Source organism: Sturnus vulgaris, chromosome 3 (assembly GCF_052056855.1).
Source record: "Sturnus vulgaris isolate bStuVul1 chromosome 3, bStuVul1.hap1, whole genome shotgun sequence".
Classification (NCBI taxonomy): Eukaryota; Metazoa; Chordata; class Aves; order Passeriformes; family Sturnidae; genus Sturnus; species Sturnus vulgaris.
Window position 1 is genome coordinate 91,531,110 of NC_142245.1, and position 23,800 is coordinate 91,554,909.

Below are 23,800 nucleotides of genomic sequence, written 5' to 3' on the forward strand. Positions count from 1 at the left end.
TCAGAGGCATGGGCATTTGTCATATACCACTGCCATGAAAAATTCTTGAATGAACTTGCTGATGACATTAGAAAACAGGTTCTTATTCTAGAAAGAATGATTATTAAATACACTGAAGGTATACCTTGAAATTCTTTCTTCACTGATACGTCATGGCAGCTTTTTCCCCCCACTAATTTAATGTTCCATGTTTTCTTTCACAGATAATTTTATTCCAGTTGGCATTTGGCCTTTGAATTAATTGAAACTGAAAGGGCTAGAAAGTATTTAATTTCTTCTTATGTCAATAGTTTCCGTATTGATAGTTTAATTAGCAAATAAGTAAAATAGACTTCAAGCTTGTCAGGATTTGCAGCAATGCTTATAGGAGGGGATGTGGGTCATAAAGCTGTTTCTTTAGACAGAAGTAGCTATGGAAGCTTAGGAGTTCTGGGTGTCTCATTTGCACTCATGGTCCTGATCACCAACACCACGGACTGTGCCTGGATTACAGATATGTCAGTTGAGACAAACAACAGAATGTTTTTTGCATCTTCTTCTGTTTGCAACAGGCTTTTGGGAATCTTGGCACGTTCCTGTTCTCAGGTTAAACAGGGACTGGAAGGCAAACAGTTCAGGAATTAGTCTAGTCTAGACTGAATTGAGGAGAAATTACATTTTCTTCTTTATTTTATTTCAATTAAAACATTATTAAAATTGTACAATTTCGGTTGTGGTTGCAGGAACAGGAATACAGTCTTTCACTGCAAGCAATTTTTGTATTATACCAAATGCATCACTTTTCTGAGATCTACTAGAAAAAAATTAATTTCCTGGATGAGATATTGATACATAGATACAACTTATCTACTTTGTTGTAAGTAAGGCAGATAGGAAAGAATTCTTCAGCTACAGGATCAGAACTTTGTCTTTGGAATTTACTATCCCATATGACCGTGACCTGTCTGAGCCAATTTTTTTTGGAAGAGGACATAATATTTCTGAAATAATTTCTGATTAGAGTATTTATTGAAAAGAGATTAATGCTAACAATATAAGTCCATTTTTCAGGCATTTTTCAATCAGGAGGGAACTTCCTGCTCTGTGAGACATCAAGGTTTCCAGTAGCCCTGGATACAACATGCTTTTAGACTAAAGGGGTGCTTGTGCTAGGTGAGATCCAAGAGTGCTGTGATGTCTGCAGTGTGTTCCAGGAAGACCTCATGAGGGCTAATAGAAAGGTAACTTAGAGAGCAGATTTTATTATTTCCCCATAAAGACTCAATATACAACAATGGAGAGAATAGATACATCAAGCAGAATATGATACAGATAAACTATGGCTGTCCTGAAGTAGCTAATATCAGCTGCTCAATATCACACTCATTTTGTCCACGTAGAATCCTAAAATAACCATTTTCTCCCCAGGATTTTCCCCAGGAATTTGCAGCAATCTAAAAGTAAACAAAGCAGAAAAAAAAATAGTGGTTTTCATTTAAAAATATTATTTAAAAATGCAAGGTGCAAAATGCAAAATCTTTTGTGTTAGCTTTCTTTTTAAAAAACAAAGTTTCTCAAATTGGGTGCACTGAGAATTAGCATGTATCTTTTTCTGATTTCTTATAATTTGTTCCTTTTTTGGTTTGATCAAAATTTCAGTTCCAAAATCAGGGTTAGTAAAAATGGAATAGTATTTCTACAAGACAGTTTGATAAATTGAAGCAGAAATCATTAAATGAATATTCAACTCTTTGCTAGTACAAGTGGTTATTGAAACAACAATGGTCAGAATTCCAATTACAACTAACCTGTTAAAAACACATCAAAGATGTATATAGATATATGTATGTTTATATAAAAGCTGACTTTTTAAAAATGAAGTTTTATTCAGGTAGCTATTGACATATTGGGCAACTTATTTTCTGATGAAATCTCAGTAGGTTTTGGCTTTGATACCAGTGAAACTACCTACCATAAGCCCTGCCATCAGCTATGTAAACAGCAAAATACCTTCTGATTAATGCAGGAATAATGGTTTGAGCTGTTAGTCATAATCCAAGTGATAAAATTTGACCTACTCTAAATAACTTAAAGGAACTGTTCTTAGTTTAATTGGTTTTAGTATTGGGGGCTTCTTCTGATGGCTGGATATCAATTGCCAAACCTGTTTAAACAGAAAATTTGTCTTTTCCAAATACTTTTTAAAGTACTATTGATTAATTTTACTGACTTTCATTTGCAGGCATCAAAAGGAACTGACACTTCATAGAAATTTTTAATAACAATTGAAAAATAGGATAAGATTTGAAACAGAAAAGGCAGTGTAGGAAAAAACACAGGTATAGGTGGGATGAAACAGGCTTTGAAATTGAGGTAGGTGATGCTATAGTTTGAGGGTCAGCATGATTAAAGTTGCCAGAGAGAGACTTATGCAAGACACTTTAAGTTAAAGGAGAAAAATAGATGCAGGGAGAGTGAATGAGAGTAAAGAAATCTATTTTAGATGATCTGTGTTGTTGAGATATTTTTTCTTCTGCTTCAAAATACTGTCCTAAGTATTCACTTACCCAGAACTTCTGTTTCTGTCCATTTTTGTCGCGTAATGCTCCCCACCTTTTAGAAAAGAATGGTACTTTGATGAAACAAGCAATCAGAAAACAAAAGCATGTCTTAGGTAGTTGTCGTAATTGCCAGTATCAGAACAAAGCATGAGTAACAAACGCTGATGATTCAAGTGAGGTTACCTGCTGACCTGCGAACCACAAGTCAAATTCCCATTAGTTATTACAAAAACTTAACACAAATCTAGTTTTAGTTTTTCGTTGCGAAAACCTGTTTTCATTGACAGAGTTTCTCTTCTGGTGAGCTTTCCTGCTGAACTGTGTAGGAGTATTGAAACTAATGTGAACAATATTTCTTCAACTCAGCTGAAGATCCCTAGGAATATTTTTGTTAAAAGTCTCCAGCACCTTTACAGAAATAGCTGGTGAGTTGGGACTGAAAATATTCCTAGCTTTTCTCAGATCAAATTGAACTGCTGACAGCCTTAATCTGTTTTATTGCATGGTGTGGGGGGTTTGATGTTTTTGTCATCTTTGAGGGCATGCTAAATTTTGTGGAAATATCTATAAAATCGTACAATAAATTTTTCCCACCTGCCAAGTGGTAGGATTTTCATAGGAGTATAGCTGTAGCTGAACTGCTTAGTACTCTGATTTTCAGACCTCACTTTATACACAGGGCAGAAGTTCCAACCCAATCACCTGGATGTATTTCAGTGAGCAAGATTGCACTGCACACCTTAGGTAGTTAAGTACACGTGGTTTTTCTGCTGGAGCTTAAAGTGCTCTGTCTTGTTTTGAATTTATGCAACAAATGCTTGTCTAGTTACTATTCACAGCTCGTGATGCTTGGGTGCCTATAAAAGGGCAAAAATAAACAGAAAACCAAAGATGTGAACTTTTAGATGGTTTTCCCCAATGTAAAGTTAGTCCTAGGATATATCAAATGCCCTTTTTTTACTGGTGTTTACTGGTGTATGTCCCATCAACACTGCATGTTTGAGCTGTATCTGCAGTGCTCCAGTCATTTTCAAAGGCAACCAGCAAAAATATGATGAGAAATCCCACACTCTGAATGGGGAAATTGGGATTTTCCTGTCATCCTTTTATTTGAACAGCGACAGTGGCATCAACTGTCCTTGGTTAACAGTGGACCATCATTTACATGGAACACCTGCACTTTCAGCCATAGGGAAGAAGAAAAGGAAGACAAATTGGTGACTAACAGAGAGATGAAGTGTGGATTGTAGCTGCAAGCACAAATTGTACTGATCATTAAATTCAAGGAATCATAAAAACAATGTTTGCCATAATGACCCTGGAATGCAATTTATTTTTTTTAAAGAGGCCTCATGATGCATTTTATTTTCATTACCACATGAATGCTCAGGGATTATCAATAATTGCCATTTCTTTGCCAAATATATTTCAGATAGAATATCTCATGATCATAAATTTAAAAAGTTATAGGCTTTTGAATTTCATGTCAGGTTCAGATTTACTCCTTTACTCATGGCCATTTTACTAAAAAAAATTACATTAGCTGCAATGTGAAATTCTAATATTTACATCAGTCTCGAAGACAGAGAAAAATTGCATTGAATTTATATTCATGTATTCCTGCATTTCAAACTACACATAATTTCTCCCACTTGCTTGAGCATGATGATGACCAGTTCCTACAGAGTTCCATTCCTGCGATTAAATGTTTTCAAACGTTTGTTATTTTCTAAAAGAGTCGACTTCTAGTTTCATACATTGATAGGAATTTATTGATTCTCAGAAATGTTTCTAAATGAAAGAAGACTTAGAAGCCGAGATAGAAAAGGACCCTTTTTTTATCCTTGTCTATAACTTATCCATTAATTTAGTTTCCCTGGGTTTGTGTCATCATAGATACATAGGCACTTGACATATGCATTTTATTTAAAGTTGAGAAAGAACTGCTTTATCATTAATCAATGTCTATGGGTATTCATCAAATACTCTAAATAAAAGTATATTCAATTAAAATATAGAGTGCAGCCAGCAGGTCAAGAGAAGTGACTGATTTCCCTTTTTGGGACTGCCATTTTGTGTCCAGTGCCTAGTCTTGAGCTTCCCCACACAGGAAAGGCTTTAACAGGTTGGAACAAGACCAACAGGAGTCCACTGAGATGTTTGGGGTCTGGAGCACAGGATGTATGAGGAGAGGCTGAGGGAGCTTTGTTCAGCCCTCAGGAGAGAGGGCTCAGGGCGGATATATTTGTTGTCTTCTTCTTTGCAAAGAGTGGGTAAAAAGAAGATAGAACAGACTCTCCTGATACATTTTGGTGGTCCCACCACGTCTCTCTTTCCACATCCTGTACTTGACCTCTAGTGACAGTAGTGATGGCTGCATCCAGTTTACTCTATATAGCATTCCAGATAATTTTTCATGCAGAGTAGCAGCTCAGAGAAAGTGCTGATTGGTCCCTCAAAATCTTCAAAACCCAAATTAAACAAAAAAAACCCCAAAACCAACTAACCAAACAAACAAAAAAGGTCTAATCCTGAAGGAGTTTAACAAAGGTACTAAACAGTGGAATTAGTTCCCAAGAGGAATTGACAAAGACTTTAAAGTGAGTTGACACATTCCTGAGCAACATCCATTAAAGAACAATATTGTATTTTCTAGAAGATTACCAAAATAATCTAATCACATTCTTATTTTTTGCTTTTGTGATTCTTCCAGCTTAACATTTACTCCAAATGAATGACATTTTAAAAGCAAAGAGATGATGGATCTCATTGGACTTGGACAGACAGGAAATTTCTCAGGGTTATTTTTGGAAAGTTTTAGATCACTATTGTCCCTACCACTGGTATTTTTAGGAAAACCTTTCAATCTTATGTCCTGGTTTCAGCTAGAAGAGAGCTATGTTTTTCTCAGTAGCTGTTACAGTACTCTGATTTGGATTTTGGATGATCATGATGTTGATAATACACTGATGTTTTGGGTTTTGCTAAGTAAGGACTTTTTTTCCTTTTGTCCCATGCTCTAATAGTGAAGAGGAATACAAAAAAAAACTAGGAGGGATCCTAGCTGGGACAGGTGGCCAGAAGTGACCCAAAGGATATTCCACACCACAGAGCTCATGCCCAATACATAAACAGGGGGAAGTTACCCAGAAACGTGTCCAGTCTGGGTTCAGGAAGGGGGTTGTGGTGTCTGTCAGCAGGTGGTGAGCAATTGCATTGTACAGCACTTCTTTGTCCCTTTTTATTATCACTTGCCATTATTATTTGTACTTTACATTAATTTTGATTATTAGACTGTTCTTATCTCAATCTACAAGTTTTATTTTGATTTCATTCCAGATTACACTGGGATGTGTGGGGGAAGAGATGGAGTTGAGTGAGTGACTGCTTAATTTTCAGCCGGGCTTAAATCATGACACCATTTCATATCCAAACTTTCTATTTTTATTTAGAAGAAAAATAAGAGATTTTAAGAAATCATTAAGAAGTTCTGTCTATCAATTACTGAAAATTACTTTTAAAAGAGTTTTCTTCTCTCTGGCAAAAATATTCTGTGAGAAATATTCCTTGTAGCTTTTCCAAAAGAAACTATCAAAATCTTCAATCAAAAATAACCTTAAATAAAAAAAAGTAATTTCATGAAACAGCATTCAGACGCCCTTCAGGAAAAAAACTAAGCAATGCGTTTCCATTTACTCCAAGGAAATGTGCTCCAAATGACTCTGTAAAAAGAATTCTGTTGCTCTTTCAAATAAAAGGATGAGTGCTTGTGGCCCTTTATAAAATGATTTTCATAATGTTGTGTCAAATTTTATACAGTAGAGGCACCTCTGCTGCCCTTTTCAGTAATAACTTTCCCATGATATTAACTCTGTAGGAGCAGGCCCTGAATACACAGCTTTGCCTGATAGGTAAAAACCTATATTTCAGTAATGTTACAGAGAATGGAAATTGGTCTAATCTGAACATTTCCTAGTTTGTTTTTCAATAAACTACACCACTAAATTGAAGGTGGACTCCACAAGAGAAGTATAAAGAAAGCTATGAAGATAGAAGTAAGCTGATAATTAATCATTGAATAAAATAATTAAAAATGGGAAAGAAGAATAAAAAGGGTTGTCAGCAGTGGCTTCAAAACGGAAGTGTTTTGGCAGATAAGAGAAACTCGTTTCAAGTGTGTTTACACTCACTTTTGTAGGTAAAATGCTCTTGACAGCAAATACAGTGAAGACTTCTGAAACGTGTGCTAAATAATATTATACAAACTGACTCCTTAAGACCAAGTATATGAACTGAAAACAAATATGGCCTTAAAAATAAAGAGTAATGGCAGATCTTTTATCTCGAGCTAATTTCTGCAAATTAGTAGTTATTAGTAGAAATCAATGCTTTGCATTAACCAAGGATTTAAACTGCTTGCTGGACAGAAATATATGCAGTCCAAAACTTCTCATCTCAGTTTCTTACCCGGATTTAGTTGTATAATTGTCATAATGCTACCAGAGAAAAAAGGTGTAACTATTGTGGGTCATGACCTATTCTTAGTGCTGGATCACAAAAGCCTAATACACTTCAAAAACTAGCGATTTTATTTACTCAATTAGACAAAAGTTTAATTCTTAATCTTGTATTCAAATAAGAAGGTTAGGCACTGACTAATGTTCACCACAAGATAAAGCTTCTGAGAAAATGGTTGCTGGAATTTGAAAGAATAGTTTTGCATAGACTTTTCAGCATAAGAGATGAGTCAAATTGAGTCAGTGAGCCAAGAGTTAAATCACTCCCACAGATCCCATAGATCTACTGTAAGGAATTGTGTGGGTGACAGTCTCATGAATTTAACTGCATGAATCATCAGACACTGTCTTTTCCCCTTGATCTCCTCATGTGTTTCTCTTTGCTGTAAAATGTTTGAGTCTTGCTGTTTAATTTTTAATTATAATACCTGATGTTGATTGTCTGACAATGAAAAAGTAATTGTTTTTTTCCCGTGAAAGAAAAGAGGGAACTCAAACCCAGGCTTCTTTATTCAGGAAAAAAGCAGTTTGTGTTATGACTTTTGGTGGTTTAAGATGTTACTTGGTTTTAGTTACTCTGAGTGTAAGCTGGAGTGAGGGCAACTAAAGAGAAAAATACAGAGAAAAACAAAACCCCAGGTGTCACTAAGAGTAGTCAAGAGTTTGGACTTTGGACTTCGGATAGGTGAATCATTTAATTATGTATTAAATCTTAGAATGCTGTTGCTCTGTCTGGCTGTCTCCTCAACAATAAACCACAAGCTCTTTGCCTCACATATCAATTTTATCTCCATTAGTATGGCTTTTTGTGTTAAACGTTCAACCAATGTCTTTTTCAGTGCATAGAAGTTTCAGTTTAGTAGTTGGCTAAGCCATTTAATCTGCTGCATTATTCCACTTAAATCTTTCAGTGAACTGACAATTAAAATAGAGGGGAAATGTGTTTCCAGCTAATGCACATCTCATTGTCCTCTTATTAAAGCCTTTTGTCATTCTGAGCTCCTTCCAAGCATCTATCTTGTTCATGAAAGATTTTATCAAGGCTTTTAATAATATTTTCTTGTTTCCTCCAAGCCTTAAAGTGATAGTCCATAGATTTAATTGCAGCCAAAGGCACGGGGTTTTGAGACCCTCCTGGATTTTTCAGTGACATGGCTTCAGCATCTGCAGCTTTTTAGTGAGGTGTGGATCATATATTGTAGCCTGGCATTGATACTAAAGTGATTCAGAAATAAAAGTCTGAGAGATTTATCTGAACAAGCTGCAAACAGTCATGATGGATACTTAACTTCACTAACTTTGAAAAGAGATTTGTTTGAACTAGAACCACAGCTACTCCATCCAATGTACTTCCTTGTCTGAACTGTACTTTCCTTACCAAATGGACCATGGCATTTTATACCAACAAATCTGCCCCAGGTTTTCTTTTCATATGGACATTACATTTCTTTTCCTAGATGGAACTAAGAAAATCAGAAGACTAAAAAGAAGAGGAAATAAAATTTTAAAAACCCAGCTAACCAACCAATTAAAAAAAAAAAAAAAAAAAAAAAAAAAAAAACCAAAAAAAAACCGAAAAACCAACAAAAAATTAAAATTTTCAGAGAATCTGGTATAGAATAAATATGACAGGTTTGATCAGGAATCCTAGCTTAAATGTACAGATGTGAAAGAAATTTACCACTAAGTTCATCTTTTATGTGAATTTAGTCTTTTTTATTAAGAGACCTTGAGATAAAAATGACAGTTCCATGTGTTATTTTTCAGTCATCAGCCTTCTTAAAATAGGAGAGTTTGTCCTCCCAATAATTTGTCCTCCTTAGTCCCACTTGCCATGTGCAGTTTCGTTGTGCCTCTTTAGCTAATTTTCATTCTGGTATCATTAAGAGCTGTAATTGTCTATGTATGGATCCACAAATGCATATATGTACATACACACATACATATGCAAAGGCATTCTGTAAATACTGCTCTACTATGAATATAACGCACCATTGATTTTGGTTTTAAGCAACTTTATGATGCCATTGCATGTGGAATTTCTCTAATCTAATCTAGAATTTTTCATGTTAGCTATTTAAGCGTGATGTTATCCCACAGATTCTTTTATAGTCTTCAAGGAGAAATCAGATCCAACAAAGCAATTCAGCTCACCTTTAGATACTTCAGAATTTAACTTTTCTATGTCAAAACTTAGCTGTGTGTATCCCAGTCTCCATTACTCACTTTTTCTGCTTACCTCCCTTTGTCTGGAATACTGACACAGAAACTGCCTGAGAGATCCTGCTCTCTCTAAGTATTAGTGGGTCCATCCTGCATTCAGATTGCTGAAAGTCCTATTTCACAAGAGAGACTGTGACCAAACCCAGACACTCTGCTTCCCACAACAGCCTCCACCTGGCTGTTCCACGTTTTCCTCTCCTCCTTCCATGCTGTTCCACCTTTTCATGTTCTCACCCTGAACCTGAGGTCACATAGTACCTCACTGGAGATAGACTCCCAGTCTTGTCACAGCTGATTTTATAAATAAGCCTTTGAATGATAGACAATAACTTGCAATTTCACATTGCAGAACAAGGGAAGCCAGTCTAAACATTTAAAATTTTTCTGGCCCAATGATCAATTAGGCAGTTTATGTGTGCATTTCTAGTTTTGTACAAATAGCTCTTGCAAGTTTCACCAAAATATATTCACATTTTATCACTCTGTTGCCTTATATGTTGCACAATTCATGGGCAATTTAAGGCATTTTCAAAAATGTTTCTGAGATATTACAAAAATCAGCTTAATAGGGTCAGTCGTTATTATGACTTTTAAAAGTATTGAATTTCTTTTATGGAAGGGATTATAAATTAAAATGAACCTAAAATAAGCATCAACCCACACAAAACTGTATTTTTTATCCTATCTATCAGCATGTCTCTGCTCCTTTTTGTCTCTCCAGGAGCCATCTCAGCTAAGCAAAACGCAAATATTAATCAGTATTTTTATCTGAAGTGCAACTATAATGAGATTCTTGTGAGTTTTTTATTGAGGTCAAGTAGTCTAAATTTTCCTTTGTTTCTAAGCTATATATAAGTGACAAAGAACTTACACCCACAACACGTATTTTGCATTTAAGTTCATTGAAACCAAGAAATTATATTAAAAAAGTGATGGCTTAATCCTGAAGACATTAAAATCTATACAGAGAAGTAATTTAGAGTTCATGATGCAGAATCACATTTTATGGCTGGACTTATCATTGCTAGAAACACCTAGGTTAAGGCTCAAACAGCCTCCAACTTGTCAAGATCTAATTCCATTTTTGCAGTTAGACAGCTCTGAAAATATTTTCATATGGCACAATCTTGGAGGCCACAACGTTTATACATTAGACAATTCAAGGATTGGTAACTCTTTATATTGTTGGATCCATTGGATCCTTCAGCAATATTCAAATTAAGTAAATGTTTTATTAAGTAAATGCATTCCCCACATATTAAACACTGAACAAGTCTGAGGTTTCCTATATATCATCTTCAATTTTCGTCTTTTCCTTCACTTCTTACATCCTTTTCCAGTACATCAGACTACACATCTTTCCTCCTATTCTGTATTTAGCAGTGACTTTTTAGCACAATCCTGTGTCTCAGTCAAGGGATTCAGATTTTGCTCAGAGTGGCCCCTTGCCTAAGGATTGCTATGTTTTCTTTGCATAGCCTGTCAGTTTCCATTTACATCAGCATCCACTTGAGCATAGAAATACTGAATCACAGAATATACTGACTTGCAAGGGACCCACAAGGATCATCGAGTCCAACTCCTGGCCCCACACAGAACACCCCAAGAGTCACCCCATGTTCCCAAGAGCTCTGTCCAAACACTTCTTGAACTCTGTCAGGCTGGTGCTGTGACCACTGCCCTGGGGAGCTGTTCCAGTGCCCAAGCACCCTCTGGGTGAAGAACCTTTTCCTGATATCCAACCTAAACCTCCCTTGGCACAACTTCAGGCCGTTGCCTTAGGTCCTGTCACTGTCACCACAGAGCAGAGATCAGGGTCTGTCCTACTTTGGGAATTTTTCCTCTATCAACCTGAGTCAATACTTTTTGCAGCAGTATCAAAGATGATCTTACATAAACCTACTGCTTCTCTTGGCTTCTATGCCACTATCAAGCACACTCTTGTAATCCATATCCAGCAGTTTCCACAACTATAGGCATTCCCAGGCCCTTCATGAAGACGTCTTCACTAAGATCATAAGCACAAAATGCACCTTATTTCAAAATTTTATGTTCTTGACGTACTTGTTGAAAATACTCTCAGTAATCTTCCTAGAACACATTGAATCATCTTTTATATGATATTCTAGACCACCAATAAAATGAATATTTGCTTGAGATTCTACAGTCATTTTTCTGTGTATTCGCTTGCTGAATTAATAAATTCATCCTTGCATATTCCCTCCATGTTAAAGAATAAAGCCTCATGGTGTGCTAAGTAATTCAAGTATATGCATTGTTAGATACTTGTCTTCTTAACACAGTGGCCCTGGTCTACATTTGAGAGGAAATCCACTAGTCTACTACGCACATGCTTCTGAAACAGTTTCCCAAATAAAATCGGCAGCATCTCAGCAGCAGTTGGTTTCTATTCAGGGCACAGAGAGCCCAGACTGCTGTGCCATCTAGTTATGCCATTTTGGGAGGTCACTGTCAATTTTTGTGTTTCTATTTGCATTCTGTTTGATGGCATATTTGAAGAAAATTATATAAACTTTGTTTACAACTTGATAAATACTTGGAATATTTGTGAATACGCAACCAAGTATTTTTATATGGTGTGTATATATATATATGCGTGTGTGTGTGTGTGTGTATGTGTATGCAGGTTTTAACTGTATTTATATGGGGTTCAATGGCTTATTCTGTAAACATTATATATGAAGTTTTTGAACAAATGTAAGAGTAGATTAAAAGGTGATGGGTCTACGTGACTTTTCAATACTCTCTAAAATTCATAAACAAGGCAAAAATGAAACATCAGTTTTATATTGAGAGCTAGCAGTGTTCCATCTGTGGCAGTCAAATCTTTGGGTTCCAAAGTGGTCATTGACATTTTATTACACTCATGACTGGCAGAGAAATACGATAAAAGAATTTGCTTTACTCACCCAAGGAGTTTGACTGAATGAGTTTTCCATTTAGATCCTGCTTGTTGAGAGTGTCGATATATTCCCCCTTTGTAAAGGAAAAAATCTTCATACACTTTCATTATAGCTGAAAAACAATAGGAAAAATCACCACAGTCAGCAAACATTACTTCTGTTATTCACTGCTCCTTGCATTTTACCAGTGAAATTCTTGTTGAAAACTAGATTGTTTGTATATGTATAAATTGTGACTGATAGTTAAAAGTGTGGGAAAAATCACTCCTCTTTTTCATAAAAATATAAGGTGAAAGAGCTGATGAACAGAAAATTTTATGCAAGAGAATAAAGATTATAAGTTGCATTTTATGCCTATTTTTTATTTCTTGGGAGCATCATTAATTTGTTTATTAAGATAGTTGCGGGTTTCTTTTCTACATATGTTCTGCCACCTTAGTACCATTTGCTTATGGTGGGCTATCAGATCCAGAGAAATGAAAATACTTTTCAGGTCTACATTACCTTTAGATTCCAGTGAATTAGAAGCATTAAATGTAAACTTCATTCCATTTTATTTTTAGCTTATGATTTTAACTGCCACACAGCTTGGAACATGAGACTTTAAAATCTAATTTCCTAAAGTCTTACACCATGGGAATCCCATAAAGTACAAGATTTACTAACCATTTTTTATGTGGTTGGACCATTTATAGCATGTACCTGCAGTATCATGTAAGTTGAGCTAATGCTGCCATTTTTTTCTGTCTGGCATACTTACAAATTTCTTTTTCCTACCTGAATATTTTCATAAACTTGAAGCAAATAACTATTCTTACAACAACCTCTATCATATTTGGCTGAAAATATAAAACAGCCAAAAATTTTAGGGGATGAGCGAGAGCTCTCAAAACATGGTGAGAGGAGGCCATTTGGACACACAGACAAGCCCCTGATATTGTGCCCCTTCCCCATTACATTTGGTTGAAGCTCTGCCAATGAGACCTGCGGCTCCTGAGCAAAGACTCTCCTTCCTCTCTGAGAAAGGTGATCCCATCGTTCCATTGTCAAAAACCCCCAAGATTTTAGCTGTGACACCAGCTGTGGAGCCATGTATTAATAATAGAGTCAGCCCAACTGTTTCCTTCAATGTCGCTGCCTTCAACTGTAAGTGCAGAGGAGAATATTGTGCCCCAAATGAGACACATTCTTGTCTGTGAAGTGATATCATATCTAAATTTTTTCCATTGAAATGAAGTAGAAATTTTTGAAGAATAACTTTAGGTTATATGATAGAATTTTACCCATGATTATATATTATGTATACATTGCACACAGCTGCACATGTGTATACATACATTTGCACATGTGTAAATTTATATAGCTATGTATATGCGATACCTTGCAATCAGGAGCTAAACAATGGTCTCTGGAGTTAGAGTGGTCTGGGTGCATGAAGTACAGGATGGACAAAGATGATGATAATTCTAGATCTAGCACTGAGATATTTTTATTTATTCTGTGACTTTGTCCTGATACAGACTGTGACTTGGACAGGACAAGGTGATCACAGTCCACCACTTAATTTTGTTCCCTCTCACATAGGAGAGATTTTGCATTTCCCAAAATGAATGGATTAATTATTAATGAATCAGAAAAGGCAGTGATTTTCATAAGGTTGACTATAGCTCATGCATGAGCAACTTCAGTCATGCTGAGCTTGTCAGATCATGCTTATAGATGCAGCAGATTAAAAGATTGATTCCACTATAGATTCCTGTGAGTAAAATTCTTAAATAGGAATTTTTGTCTCTTTGTAATCATACAAAGACACAAGAAATTAAAAGTAGTTGCCACCAAAGCAGGCAGTTTAGCTCAATAAATTAATATAGCCAAATGCTTTCTACAGATCATTTTCTTGTGTTAGCAAATCTAAATTTTTTCCCAAGATCATAACAGCTGGAATTGGAAGTTTTGTGGGGTCAGAACTCTACTGTATTGCCAACAATGTATGAGCCTTTCTTTTAATCGAGACTGACTAACGTGTCAGAGGATAATTTTCCTACATCAGCATTACAACTGTCAGAGTATTTCCTAAAGTCCATGAAACAATAGATGAATGGGCAATATTATATTGTCTATCTGAAGGTTTTCAAAGAATTGGTGAAATTTCACTTTGTTTACTTGAAAATGGATTTCTTAAAAAAATCTAGTATTTCATCTTTGAATCCAAAAATGCTAATTGCTCAGTTTCTGTACCATGTAAGACAATGACGTAGGTCAGAGAAAAATTGTCATTCAAATTTGAAAGCTGTATAACATAAAATCTTCAATTACATTCCTAAGACTACTGCTTCACAGTCATTAAAAAAACATACTTTTTTCTTAACTTTGAATATGTCCAAAAATCAAAGTCCATTCATCATGATCTTGAAAGAATCTTGAATTCCCAGCTATTAAACATTATTTAGTACATTAGATAAGACTGTCCTTAAGCATTTTGTAAGTTCTTCAGGAATGACAAGTGAATGAATAATGGAAAACCTCCTTCAGTATTTGAAGATCATTTGCAGAAAAAAGTATGACACGGTTTTAAAATTAGACTTTTTCCCTGGCTGCATTTGTAATATGGGAAGATAGAAAAGAGGATCAGTGACAAATTACAGAGTCATAACTGTGATTAATTTAAAACTCATATTATAGCCAAAAGAAAAAACAGCAAGTGATTTCACTCAGTGATGCATATTCTCGGTTATATGCCATTATGTAGATCTTGATTTTTCTACAAACAGCATTACCTTAACCTGATACACAAAAAGCATTAAAATTTTTTGAAAATTATATGAATTCTTGAGTGGCTAAATCCTAACAAATGTCTGAATAGTGATTATTTAATGTGCAATATTTAGTACTAGCAGATTAATCCAGCAAAATGTGTGTATACACAGACTATGAATGCTATATTTGAGGTCTGAAACTCTGTCTTGAGGATCCTAATTTTTATCATTTTCTTTCACAGCAGAAATGACTGGGTTTGCATCTACATCAAATGCAGTGTGGGAAATAATATTTTCCTTGAGCAAACAAACTTGGACAGAACAAAAAAAAGGATTGATGATGTTGATGTTGTTAAGTCTGAGCTTCAGATTAATTGCAACTGCCCACATAAAGAGCTCTAAAAAGTAATTTCAACTCCATGATGCACCAAAATTAATTCTATCTAATAACCAAAGCCATTTGAATAATAAATTGAAGATTATGATAATTCCTTATATAATTAAAGGCAGTAGAAATGCAGAAGTCCCCTGAAGTAAAATTCTTTGGTTTTGCGTGAGCCAGCCATCCAAGACAGGTGGAGATCCTGCACTTTCTTCATCATCCCAAGCTCCACATCCATCAATCTCTCTAATTACACTGGCCTGGGCTGTGAGCAGGAATCTGCATTTTCAGCTGCTGCCAGTACCATTCATGGACACAAACAGACAGTATCCAAGGTTAAAAAAAAAATTGCAGGTCCCTACTCAGTGCTGAAGTCTATTTCTGACCTCTGAGAGGTCAGGGATCTTCATTGCAGAGTTCAGCAGAAAAATTCAAAACTGATAGCCATCAACAAGAGCATCTAGGCTCTGAAATGAGAAATTCTGGGATATTTCAATACTGAATGATTTGTGGGAAGGCCCATATAGTTCAGCATTGTCTTCAGAGAAGAGCAGGTCTGGTGGGTTAACCTTAGCCAGTGGGGGAATCAACCCCAGCCCTACAGAACAGAGTTTGGCTAACATTTACTTCCACCTGCACAGCCACAGATTGCTATTTCACCAATGACCAAAGAACTGTCATGAAAAAAGGCACAGAGATTTGCTGCACACAGATTTTGCACAAATTTTCAGTGTATCCAGCTCAAGGTCATTTTACTCTTTATAGGCTCTGATGCAGTCATGCTGCCTGTAGGGCCACTGTTTACCCACCAAATGTGTCTGCATGAACTACAGTGCATATGACTGGTTTCTTCACTCTGGCATGTAATTTGCATTGTCTAATATTTTGACACAAGCTCATTGTACAGTCTAATTATTTCAATAATGTTACCAACCTTTAAACTTACCATACCTTGGACTGGTCCTCTGTTCTTGATTTCTTCCATTATATCAGTTTCCTGACAGGAGGTGAGAGCAGCAAGAGAGGGAGCAAGGGAAGATAACATTCATTAAATAAAATTAAAACTTGTACTAATTTATCATTGTGTGCACATACATATAGTATAAATATACCTTTGCATTTGTATTTCTGCTGGACAATATTTGGTTTACCAAATTAACTAAACCTTCAGAAACATGTTTAAGAAGATCAACTGCACTGTTATGACTGCATACTTTCTTTTCGAATTTCTATGGGACCACAAAGTATCAGCTTTAAAGATATAATGCACAACTGAGAAAATATAAAGAATTTCAACTCTTAGGAAAATTCAAGGGCAAAATAAAGGAAGATTCACATCTGTACTCTTGAAGTTAAGTGAACATATTTTAATATGCCTGATAATATTCAAACTCCAAAGGAGTAAAATTGTTGAGACAACAGATGAATGTCATGAACTTACTTTTGAGGACACCCTGTAGTGAGAGGCACACCGGTATAACTGATTGGATCTTTCATAAGCATTGGGACATGGCCCATTTGTATGGTTTTTTCCAGGTTCACTTGACACATAACACTGATTTTCAGCTGCTGGCCCCAGGTGTTTGTTCCAAAATGATGGATAACAAGCATACGACACAATCCTGTTCAGGTATTTAAAAAAAAGTGATGTCAAGAAGCTTGCTTAAACATTTTTTCCATTTTACTTCAAGCTTTTAATTATTCTTTAGCTGTTGTATTTCAAGTAATATTCCTCAGAAATGTGAATCTTCAGCGGGCATATCTTCAACTGGATGTCATTTTCTTCAATTGATATACATGATATTTATGATTAAGTTTCCATTACAGTAGTCCTCTCCCTACCCTTCTCCAAAGAGAGATAGGGTAAAAAATGTATTTAGCACTTGTCACCTGGTACATTCATCTCATCAATGATGCATGAAACTTCACACTGAAAAAGATCAATAAATTACCAATCTTGTCAAATGAGCTTCATTTATCAAAAACGGCTTGTGAAATGGAATATGTGGAATACTGTTAGACATTTCTGCATTAATGCCATGCAAGTCTGTGAGAGCCTTTCTTTTACAGAGCATAATTAAATATTTTGCTGAAGCAGAATTCTTTAAAATAGTTAATCCTATAAAAAGCATTTGTATTTAAGTAGCTCATCAATTATACTGGACTTTCTGAACCCGCGGAGCTGGAAACTATTTCTACACAATATGGAATATAACTATGCTTGCCTATGCATACTTAGCTATCAGGAGTTTACAAGATAAGCCCATATATGTTTCAGCTGTTTAGAATAAGACATAGAATTTTACCATTAGCATTTAGTGATAGAAAATCTGAGAATGTCTTTTTCTTTCTGCCCAAAGTAGACCACATACACACAGTAGCACACTGGAGCTGCATGGTAATCCAGATAAAATCTCTTACTCTGAAATAAGAGCCGTTTTTGAATCTTTTCACCAATCACAGTTTCTGCAGCCTTAATTAACACAATTGAACAGCTTTCTGCTGAATCATGATTTTGTACGTGCTGAAGCATCAACACAACTGTAAACATTAAAAATGCTTTGAGGAGAAGACACTTCTAAAAGATTCATAGAAGAAAAATAAAAATAGATGTGAATATGTTTATATGCACAAATATATATATATATATATACAAAAAAATGTTGAAGCAATGAGGATCCAGGGCTGATCAGGAAACTTCTGTAGTGTGTTCATACATTCTTGACAAAATTAATTTGAAGTCACATTTGTGTGTTCAATCTAATGAAAATTAGCATTCATTAGCAATCTAATGAAATCTGTTATTAGCAGGTTGGTTAATAACAATAACATCTTTCTCATACCCTGCAACTGCCAAAAGCCCAAGGTAAAAATCAGATTAAGTCCTATTGTGATTAGCGCTATTTACATTCATGTCTAATTTTTACACCACCTGCAAATGAAGTGTTTCTTCCTCATTCTTGATGAATATAATCTTTTTGTTTTCCTTGTTAGTTAAAATAGATGCTTTCAAAGAGCACTTATTTCTCCCAAATTATGACTTGTAACTGAAATATTTAAAACTAATGATAATTAGTAATAGAATACATATTTATTCTTTAATTAATGGAGGAAGACAAAGAGAAAGTGATATTTTCAGCTCCACTTACAGCAGATTTCACTGTTAATTGGGCCTTTAGTGATTCTGAAAAGTCAAGTCTCAGCACTGGCCTAGCTTCATTGATCTTTATGGAAATTTTTTTTACTTCACTGGGGATAGTTTAGGTCAGCACTTGATTTTTCTGAACATTTGTCAAAAACCTGAGCTAAGCACACTCCAGCAATCAAAACAGCAGAAACTTTAAACAGCACTGAATTCTTGCTGTGATAATTTACAAGGCCCTGTAGAAAATCAATGTGTTTTCTCCCTATTGCAGGGTATGGAGATAATGAAACAATGATTGCAATATAACAATTCCTAAAAATAAGTCACCTGAAAGTGTGAGGAATCAAGGACTATTTGACACGGCTCATTCAAGAGACACTTCTGACTTGTATGCCATAAATTTCCAAATTTTTTTTGTTGTTGTCACAGGTAAAAGGTTATGGATTATGTGGTTTAGCTACAAAACTGATTAAATTATGAGTCTAGTGCATGAAAATAGTTTGGGGCTTTTTTGTTGTTGTTCTTGATATTATTTGCTCTTGGCTACTGTCAGAGACTTAACATTGGGCTATATGGACTCTTGCTCAGACCCAGAAGCGCTGTTCTTGTGTTCTTTCAGTATCTGTTCTAAAGATGCTTGGATATTTACCTTAATGTGTTTATTTTTGTCTGGAAATGTTGGAATTCGTTTTGAAATATCATTTGAACTTGAGGAAAGAAAAGCAGAATTTAGAAATGTTTATAAAAATAGGTAAGTAGGGATACTTTCATGCATGGTACTTTGATGAGAAATCAACGATCAGGGATAAAAATGGGTAGCAAGCAAAAGTCTGCCATAGCACAGTGATGTTGTACTTGTTGGAGCTAGCTCCATGGCAACATAAAAAGCATAAAAAATGACTAAGAAAATAATCCTGGATTGCTAAGATTTGTGGGAGATTTAGATAGTTTCAAAAAATTCATGATGATTTTCACTACTGCCCTTCAGATTCTTTACTGAGATGATCAGCTGCAAGAGGCTGGTGAATAACATGAGGGTGAGCAATAAGCAAGTACTCGGGAGTGTGGAGGTGAAAAGGCATTTCACGAATGTGCTGTGTGAGCTCCGGTGCTGTGGCTTGATGTTTCCAGGCTCACATCAGTCAGAAAGTCTGCTCAGCACAGCACTGTCACACTGCTATTCAGTCAGGTCAAACAATGTTATTGCATTCACACCAGAACAAGCTCCTGCGAGGGTACAGCTAGGTTCATAATAAAGTGCCTTGTAGAGCTTCAGCCTGCCTTGCTTTTCTTTTTAAAATAAATAACTCTTTTATACTTAAATTGCTTCTGCATAACAGGCCATGTCACTAACCACAGTGCTAAAGTCAAAATAATACTACATTCTGGTATAGGAAGAATTTTATTAATATAGAGCTCATGGTAATTGTGCCAGTACAGGGGTAACAGTCACAGGGAATAGAAAACTAGGAGATTGTTCCTATTGCTGCATTCTTTACAGTTTTTCTCTAAAAATAACATGCTGCAACTGTTGTGGAGATAATGCTCATAAAAATTATTCTCGCTTCTCTTATCTACACCAGCAATTCTTGTGCTCCTGTTTTTAACAGGCAAGAAAACAATCCAGAGAGAAACAGTTGCAATTGCTCTCCCAAAAACATGAGCTACTGTGTAAAATGAGACTGCTCTTTTAGTTACAGAAAATTTTTGCAGCTAAAAAGTAGTTATAATTAAAATGCCAAGTTAAAACCTTCATTTCTTCATGAATGAAGCCTTTTCCCTTAGGGAAAGGTGCTGAGGGGCCTTTTCTGGGTAGAATCACTCAGCTGAAGGATCTCTTGCATAAAACCTTAAATGAAAGCCAGTTTAGTGTTGAAACTCTGAGAGAAAAAGACAGAGGAACTCTCAAAGTAAACTCTCCCCATAACAATACAAAATCCTTGTCATATCAGAAATAGCTTGATACACTTCAGAAAGCAGAGTTATCACTTGTATAGTGACAGGTCTTCTCCTGGATCCCCAGAGTGCCATGTCAACTATGACACATCATATCTGACATTCTTTTGCTCTTGACATAGTTTGTTTGTTTGTTTATAAATAAAATTAAAAGCTGACCGAGAGAACACCTGAGATCTCTCTGTCTGTCAGTTTCAGATATATCAGAGTAAGGGATGAGATTGTCTGAAAGCAAGACAGGAAATAGATTTTGGTATGGAACAGAAAGGACAAAAAAAATCTGGTAATGTGAGAAACAGCAGGATTTAATTATATGGTATCTAAAATGTATTTATTGAAATTCTCTTGGAAGTCATTTCCAGGCATACAGACTTCAAGGAGTTGACTGAAAGCAGAATGTGCAGATTTACCATGACAGATAATGATGATATGATGAGACAGTCTGACCATAATGAAATGACTTGCTCCATAGAGAATATGGAAAGCAGTACCTATCATTTACCTTGTCTTTAATGACATTTTCAGCATAGGTTTCTGTGGTGTTCCTCTAGCTTATTGGATTAGGTAAATTGCTTAGAATGTCAGTTGTGGACTGGAATGTTGAAAGGTTGACAGGTCAAAGTGACTGGTGTCTGTTTATTAATGGCATTCCCCAGGAGACAACACAAAAGCAATGTATCTGGGCAGATTATTAATCCAGATGTAAGGTACACTGAGCAAGTTTGTGGAGAATGTAAAACTTTTAGGGTGTGATTAGTATGCATGGCTGCTGTTCAGAACAGCATTAATAGGCTGAAGAAATGAACCTGACAGAAATATCCTGAATTTCAGCAAAGACAGATGGCAAATCCTACCTCTGAGCCAGAACTGCTGAGGTACTGGCAGGGTACTGCCAGTGTAGAAAGTCGTTTCACAGAAAAGGACACGAGGTCCTGAGAAACAGAAAGTTGAATGTAAGTGAGCAGTGAGCCCTCTTGGCAAGTGTGGACAGGCAATACTGGGCTGCGGTACTGAGAACATAACAAAAATATTGTGAAAAATTGATATTTCCCTCAAATTACTACTCAGCAGATGGAGCTGTATTTTTCACTTATGTGTTCCCTGGGAAAGACACTGACAAACTGAGCAAGTCCAGTGGAAGGCTCTTAGTGGACTGGAGCTGAGGCAGTTGGACTTGTTCAGTTTGGAGAAGAGAAAGCCAAAAGAGGAAACCATTCCTGTCTTCAAATACAGAAGGAGAGGTACAGAGGAGACAGAACAAAACTCTTGAAAAGCAGTGAAAAGCTGGAAGGTACCAGTCACAAGTCCTACCAAGGAAATGCTGATATAAGAAAAAACTGTTTTACCATGAGCCAAACAAACTGACCTGCTGCGAGAAAGGTTGTGGAAGCTCCATCCTTGAAGGTACTCAAAATGTGTCCAGGGACACAGCCTAAACAGCCTGATCTAATTTCAAAGTCATGTATTGAGCAGAATGTTAAACCAGGTCACCTCCAAAATTCCAACCAAAATAACTTTGTGATTCCATAAATTATTATATCCCATTTAAAGTTTCTAGCTGTTCATGGGGAATTTGATAGCTCTTAACTCTGCTTAGTCTGATCTGAAGGAAGAAGGATCTAGGTACAGTCCTTAATAGTGTTGCACTCTGGAACAACCTTGGGATGAGAGAATTGCAAGTTATTTTATAGAGAAGAGATATTTGATCCTTTTGAATATTCACCATATTGTCTCATGCAACTGGCTGCTTACTCGAGGTTGTTTCAAATGAAGAGCCTATATCCCAAGAAACACAGAAGTTTTAAGAACATTTACAGTATTGTCTTATTGCAACTTAAGCAACAGGTCCAATTTAAAATAATCTAAACAGCCAGATAAAATATTTACCCATGTGTTTTCAGATATCTCCAGGCACCATCAATACTTCCACCATTGCATCCATGCTGATTCCTGGTATCACAAGAGATCAAGTTCTGAGCAGAAAGGTTGTCTGTGATCTGACCCTTTGATTGAATTGCTATTCTATCTGCTGCAACACCTGTTTGAAAATAAATTTTCTGTTATCAAAAACAAATAATTGCTTACAACTTTGCATTTCATTTTGTGAAAGAGGGACAGAAATACAACCTCAATGTTTTCTGTCTGTGCAGATATCTTCACTAAACAATACTGATATAATCTGTCCAGACTTTTGTGAGAGAGGATGGTGCAACTGCAAAGCATTATGAGTAACTTTGCTGTTATATGACAAATTCTTAGATTTACTGGCTATTATAAAGTCTCAAATATCTAAGCATCAGATGAGACATTTGCATAATTGCCTCTGTCATGTTTGTAAATTCATATTCACATCTGGTTGTCTTCAGCAGAAGAAACAAATACTTTCCAGCTTTCTGCAGCTGAATCTCCAAATCTCTTGGTTTTCTTTTCTACCTTTCTTCCCTTCATTTGAGGGGGGGAAAAATAGTCCTCTGAAGAAGAAAATTCAAGACTGAAAGTATATATTGGTTTTATTACAGAGAATATTTGGAGATGTTCATATTGAAGTGTAAATCTAGGACTCGTTGTACCTCCTTCCCTTATTACACAAAATTATTCCTCAGACATAGATACCTTATCTGAATTCAATCAGACAATCACAATTCTTAGTACTTATATATTTATGAACAGATTTAAAGGCAGACTAGGTTAACTAAGTTGTGTGTGAACTACTTTATTTATCGAATGACAACGAAACAATTATTAAGCCTCACTGCCAGTCATTACTGGTGATTAAATTACATTTGTATTACTTTCAGCCCCACATTTTTGAATTTTAAAATAAATTTTAAAAAATTCTCTTGAAATCTAAATCGTGATTAAAATCAACACTAACTTTGGTGAACTCTGAGGGAGACTTCAGAAAAGAAAATTTCCTGGTATCAGGTGACATCTGTATTTTTTGCTTTTGTGAGATGTCCCATGATAATGAATTTATTTTCATAGGTATAGAAGCCTTTTATTGTAAAGATTTGGAATACTTACAGAAATTATTCACACTTAGAAAAAATTATACAGCAGTGCTTGTCTGTTCACTGAGCAACAATTAGTCTTGAAAATTTAGACTGAAAAGGTTAAACAACATTATGGTTGTTTAATATGTTTAACAACAAATGTTAAACCTAAACAATATGTGAAGGCATCTCACAATACATTGCTTTGAAAATAATTATGTGAATTAAAATAAAACGGCTTGTTTATGGAAAGGAAAAATTAGACAAAATATCTGCAAAGTCTTTCCCTCAGTGATCTCTGTTCATCTCTGCAGTAATCTGTCAAAAGAGCTCTTGGTTTTCTCTTTTTAAAACTGCAGTGCAT

General features: G+C 35.7%; 1 protein-coding gene across 1 annotated transcript in view; it reads right to left on the reverse strand.

The window, feature by feature from the left end:
• Nucleotides 1–640: 640 nt before the first annotated feature.
• TINAG (tubulointerstitial nephritis antigen) overlaps nt 641–23,800 on the reverse strand; it is a 37,581-nt gene continuing 14,421 nt past the window's right edge. Inside the window, exons 6-11 of the mRNA XM_014869499.2 lie at nt 22,331–22,481; nt 16,784–16,964; nt 16,294–16,339; nt 12,211–12,316; nt 2,547–2,592; nt 641–1,433 (exon numbers count right to left, since the gene is read on the reverse strand). Of these exons, the coding sequence (XP_014724985.2) occupies nt 1,317–1,433; nt 2,547–2,592; nt 12,211–12,316; nt 16,294–16,339; nt 16,784–16,964; nt 22,331–22,481 (647 nt within the window). The 3' untranslated portion in view covers nt 641–1,316. The remainder of the gene's footprint in view (nt 1,434–2,546; nt 2,593–12,210; nt 12,317–16,293; nt 16,340–16,783; nt 16,965–22,330; nt 22,482–23,800) is intronic.